Source organism: Anarrhichthys ocellatus, unplaced genomic scaffold (genome assembly GCF_004355925.1).
Source record: "Anarrhichthys ocellatus isolate YVR2014 unplaced genomic scaffold, GSC_Weel_1.0 scaffold40, whole genome shotgun sequence".
NCBI lineage: Eukaryota > Metazoa > Chordata > Actinopteri > Perciformes > Anarhichadidae > Anarrhichthys > Anarrhichthys ocellatus.
The window spans coordinates 3,396,728-3,402,447 of NW_022280070.1; the positions used below are offsets into that span (position 1 = coordinate 3,396,728).

General features: G+C 48.6%; 1 protein-coding gene across 2 annotated transcripts in view; it reads left to right on the plus strand.

Annotated features, from left to right (window-relative positions):
* adgrl1a (adhesion G protein-coupled receptor L1a) overlaps nt 1-5,720 on the plus strand; it is an 87,934-nt gene that overhangs the window by 45,136 nt on the left and 37,078 nt on the right. For both annotated transcript variants that reach the window (XM_031867987.1, XM_031867988.1), the window contains exon 3: nt 5,071-5,284. In XM_031867987.1, coding sequence (XP_031723847.1) covers nt 5,071-5,284 — 214 coding nt within the window. The remainder of the gene's footprint in view (nt 1-5,070; nt 5,285-5,720) is intronic.

The window sequence follows — 5,720 nt, forward strand, 5'->3', positions numbered from 1 at the left end:
CTCTACCCGGTCTAATTTGCTCTGCCGTTCCCTTTCTCCTTTCCTGTGTGTTAGCTGGCCTCGGCTCCATCACAGTGGATGTGTGTCATTTTCGCGCTGCTTTGTGTTCTGACCTTATAGCACGACGGGTGACTCCCCATACAGTCGCCCCTCATCTCGTCTCCCCTGTCTCCTTCGCTTATGAGGAGGAAGAGGAGATGAGATAGCATCCTAGCTTTGAGGCCAGCGTTACCCCGTCCCATCACACACACACGCACACACACACACACACACACACACAGTCCCACTAGCTCACACAGCCCCCACCCCCTGCACCCTCATGTTAGGCCTTTAGGTTTGTCTCAGGATGTCACTTTGTCACAACTCCTCAGCTTGAAGGCTGCCTGGATGTGACAGTCGTGGCCACATCGCCTCAGCTTGTCTGTGCTGACAGGCCATGCTTCAGCGAGTCATTAGGCTAACTCACAGTGCTAAATGAGTCGCTAAGATGCAGCGCTAAGCTGGTACAGTACTGGAGAAATCGGTCGGGTTAATTCTGCACCAGAGAGGGATTCCCATCACTGATACGTCTTGGTTTTGTCCGATGGCTGTAGAAGTTTACTAAGGAACTAACCTGAAACTCATTTATATTTTGTCCAGAGCCGACTTCAAGGGCATATGTAGATGTATGCAGTATACTTTAACAGCAATATTCCACTCCTATCTCTGGGCGAAAAGAGGACACTCTCCTATTAGCCTTAATGCCACTTAAAGTTCATTTTAAGGACGGGGATGTAACAAGAATCCCACCTCATCAGAAGCATGCCAAGTGTCTCAAATACCACTTGGCGAGAATATTCTCTGGCACTACGCTTCAGTGCTGTGCTGATGAGTAACAGTAGGAGACGACTGCTGGAACAGATGGGCTAAGAGGGGCTGATCACATTTCGGGCCCCGAAAGACAGTCAGCCATCCAACAAGTCAGCCTCAGGGCCACAGATCGCCACACGTATACTCTCTTATTGTGAGTCAATTGCCAAGTCGCTTTCATAGTCTCTGGCTCGTGGCTACCTGTGAGGCCCAAAACTTCTCACTCAATTATTTCTGAGAAAACACGCTATAGAGTGCCTGTGATGACACAGTCCAAGGTCAAATGATGTTGAAATCAAAGTGTTTTTACGTTTGAAAGCACACCACTGATGACTGAACGTTTCAATGACGAGAAATCTCTTTTCTGTTCGTATTGTCAACTTTTCAGAATTCTCTCTCCAAGTCCGCATTGAAATAACAAACCAGATTTTCTTTTTAACTTTCCATAAGTGCTGGTCACAACTCTTGGATGCAGGTCATGTCTCCTCATCTCCAATTGATGTTGAATCTTGGCAAACATCTGCGTGTGTGTGTGTGTTTGTGTGTGTACATTTGAATGAGCATAGATGCGGAGACTTGGAACGGTAGAGGACGAATGAGACTGGCTTAGCTTCTGCAAATTGATGTTCTTGTCTGAGGGTTCAAACATCTATCCAACCTCAGGCTTTAATTACTGTGTGAGGATAATGAGTCAAATCAAATCAGTTCTCTCTCTTGCTCTTAATTTGTATGGCGCTTCTATTATGAAGGTAAACGCTTCAGCCCCTCACACCAGCTGCCCTGGAGTGACACCAGGCCCCTATCTCTGTGTGTGTGTGTGTGTGTGTGTGTGTGTGTGTGTGTGTGTGTGTGTGTGTGTGTGTGTGTGTGTGAGAGAGATTTCCGTCTCTTGCTGTGCATATCCACTCATGTCATTATCGAATTGGCTCATATCGCTATCAGTATGTGGGACAATTGGTAACCATTTCTTGCAGATGACAGGTATTAACACAGTTTTATATACCACGGGAGATGAGTCATAGCCTCACAGTGTGGGATTAGATCCACCTATACATATGGCTGCTGCTGAGGAAGACACTTAGTCATCCAGCTATTATGATTCTGACAGGCACGACTAAATGGCCACGTGTGCATCTGTGTGTGTGTGTGTGTGTTGGCTAAAGAGACCCTGAAACCTTAATGGATTCCTGCAGAGTGAAGGACAATCGTAGCCCATGGCCAGTCCAAGCTTATCCTCTGCTCATCTCATCTCAGCTCAGAGCCAGCCACGGCTCCAGCTAGGCCTCAGGCCATCTGGCTGACACACAACCACATACACACACACTCTCCCTCCTCTCTCTCTCACACACACACACACACACACACACACACTCAGACAGTGAATCCCTGAAGTTAAGTCCCACGCTTGTTTGTGAATACGCCATTCAGAAATCTCTCCGTAAATCGGTATGTAAGGTACATCTGAATTTACATGGTGAATTCCACCTTAAACCTGGAACATGTCAAACACTGTAGGTGTGAAATATGACACAACATAGTATAAGCAAAGAATTGCAGTGGTGCTAGAAATAGGCTAGTTATGGCGGATACTGTCACCATTGATGTCTAGCTCAATAATGGCTGAAAGTATAGAGTAACAGTCAGGTCAGAAAAAGAAATGCGAGGAAAAGTTAAGGGATTTAGGTTAATGCGTCACAATCTGTGTGAAATTGGACTGGTGATTTTTTCCCCCCCAATATTTACACCATTGTGATTCAATATATTATGTTTGAGCCTTACCTCCACACATGGCATGTGACTTTCTGGTCAGCCAGCTACAAGCGATATACCAGACATCACAGTCATGGTAACAAGCTGAAATTATCTGCACAAACACAAGCTGAGCAGCATAACTATCAGCAATGCAACGGCTCATTATTGATCAAAAACAGTGCAGAAATGATCTTATTCGGTCCCCGTCAAAACACCCCCTCTTCTAACTCAACCGGCAGCCAAGAATTTAAATTAAATGCCTCCTTGGGCTGTTTTGCCCAAGAGCTGAGCCCTTCCCCTGAAGTATTAGCGCTCCGTGGTGTCACAGATGGCCCTGAATGGCCAGAAATAGTTACCACATCAAGTGGGTTTTGTATATAAAGTATATTCAACGTGTAGTGTGCCCCCTTTGATGGGGGCTAAGTGGAAGGAGCGCGATCACTCCTGGTGGTCCGCTTCAGTTTAACACTCCTCTTGGCTCACTCTGTGGTTCTAAAAGCTGGCCAGCTGTACGCTGCAGTGTACTTACACCACAGGGTAGTTAAAAGAACAAGACCACACACTGGCACTCTGCATTGTAATCCCACTGTGACACCAAATCTTTGCATGCACGCAAGTGTGTGTGTGTGTGTGTGTGCTTGTCTGTGAACGAGCACACTCACCTGCCCAGTTCGTCCGCCTATGTGCTAATTTGCTTGTGTGGGTTTTTGCGTTCGTGTGTGGATGCGTTCGTCTGGCCTCGACTGCTGTTTGCATCTCCGTGCGCTTTAATTAGTATGCGTTTTTGCATCTAGGCCTTTGTAATTTGGCACTGGCACTGCATGCTGGTGAGGCATAAAAGATTTGAAGTCTGTCTGTGCTAGTCATTCAGCCTTAATGGCGTTAGTTACACAACTGAACTCAAGTCCCTGCTGCATAAATGGGTGGCATTTAGAAATACGAGAAAGTCCGATGGCAGTGAATCATGTGGCGCACCGCTGCGGAGCATGTCGGGGATGACTGACATTGACATTGACCCAGATGGGCACCGCTCCTGAATGGACAGCGGCTGAAACCTAAGCAGTGCTAGCTCAGTGTCGGGGAGTGAAAACAGCCCCGCTCTGTGGGTTTCAGCAGTAACAGAAGAGGGAGAGAGGGGCTGACTCAGAGCCCTCATCTGCTGCTGAGCCCGTCTGGCAGGGGGGGGAATGCTGTGCAGGGAGAGCCTCAGTTCATAAAGAACTTCTTAAATTCCAGCCTGCTTAAGTGGCGCAACAACTGCTCTGTTTAGATATGACAGCATGCACACCATCAGCTCACTATGTGTCATGTCCTCCCCGGCCGACGGTGGAAAGCAGAGCCCAGTCAAAGCCCCCTCCTCCTTCAGGACAGCGGACAGCACCTAGTAGTCTCTGACGCAGCAGTCATTTTCCCCAAAGAAGTTTTGTCAGTTCAGGACCACGGACAGCAGCTCTCACAGTCGCTGGCACGAGTCTCAGCACAGAGAAACACTGGCTGTCCTTCAACACCACAGAAACGTTCACTGCCAGATTACTCACTCGGTCTCTACTTCTGTTCTGTTTCTGTGCCCCTGTCTCCACCTGTGCTGGAAAGGAAGCCGGCAGCCATTTTGTCATTTGTGTGTGTGTGTGTGTGTGTGTGTGTGTGGCTGAATAAAGAGAAGTTGGATAGGTATGCAGTCATGGAGAGAGCTAGGTAGACAACAAGTGTCTCTCTCAGAGCCTCTTTGCAGCCCTCTTTCATGCCTCTCAGCCTGGCTCAGCGATTAACCCTGAACACCCCGCTGTCCCTGCTGACCCGTCTCCACACAGAGCCCCGATGCGTGCCACAGCAGTGCATTGACATGCCTCTGAGATTGCTGATTAACAGCAGCGGCTGTGCAAATGGTGTGCCCACCAGAGGTGAAGGTGTACAGAGACACTAATTCTCTTTCTTTGCTTCCTCTATACTGACTTCTTCTCTTATTCAGAGTCAATGCTAAGGTGCTTCTCTGACATCCCACAGAGGTGGTGGAATAGACTGGAAGGGTGCCAGGAGAGACACACACACACACACACACACACACAGAGTTCCTCTTTGGTGTGGGGCTGAGGATGATAAGCGGCTGCCTGGCTGTGTGTAGGAGTTTGTTAACATTTGAAACTCTCACAGTTTGTTTCACAAGTGGTGCGATATCTTATTGGAGAAGCTGGTGCGGCTGCAAATCCGTCGTGCCAATATGTGATCTGCGACGTTCCAATGTGAAAAGTGGAACAGTGCTGAAACGTTACTGCTTGGTGAAGGCGAGTCGATAACAGCTAATTTGTGTTTTACATGGAGGACAATGGGAACCACTTTCATTCCGCCTGTACTTGTCAAATACTTCACATCATATTTACAATGTGGTCGAATAATAAAGTGCCTCCTAAAAGTATTAAGGTTCATTGAATTATCAATAACTTTGCCTCTCTCGCCCTCTTTCCACTCCAGCTCTGAGCCGGTCAATGATGCCCTTCGGCTTGATGCGCCGAGAGCTGGCGTGCGAAGGCTACCCGATCGAGCTGCGCTGCCCCGGAAGTGACGTCATCATGATCGAGACGGCCAACTACGGCCGCACCGATGACAAGATCTGTGACGCGGACCCCTTCCAGATGGAGAACGTGCAGTGCTACCTGCCCGACGCCTTCAAGATAATGTCACAGAGGTAACTATTGATCCGATCTTGTACGTGTGTGTGTACAGTCAAGAGCCTGCTATTGGCCAAAGAAACAAGATACTCTTTCACAACATCATTCCTCCAGAACTTCCTGCTTTTCCTCCTGAGGTGTTGATGTCTTGAGTGAAATTCTGAACTCGGCATCCCCGATCCGTGCAGAACACCACTCCGTCTTGGCGAGACGTGCATGCCTATGACGGTTTATCACGTGTGTGTGTGTGTATGTGAATGCGTACGTTCTGGATTGTTGCAGGAGTGTTTGTAGGGCTTCCTACAGCTGCTCACTGCGTTTGCGCTCAGCATCTGCTTCCTCTGAGCTCAGATCAATGGAAGCTCTCTCCCAGCTATCCATCACATATGTAATGGAGGCACAGGGTGCAAGGGGGGGGGGGGGGGGGGGGGGGGGGGGGGGGGGGGGGGGGGG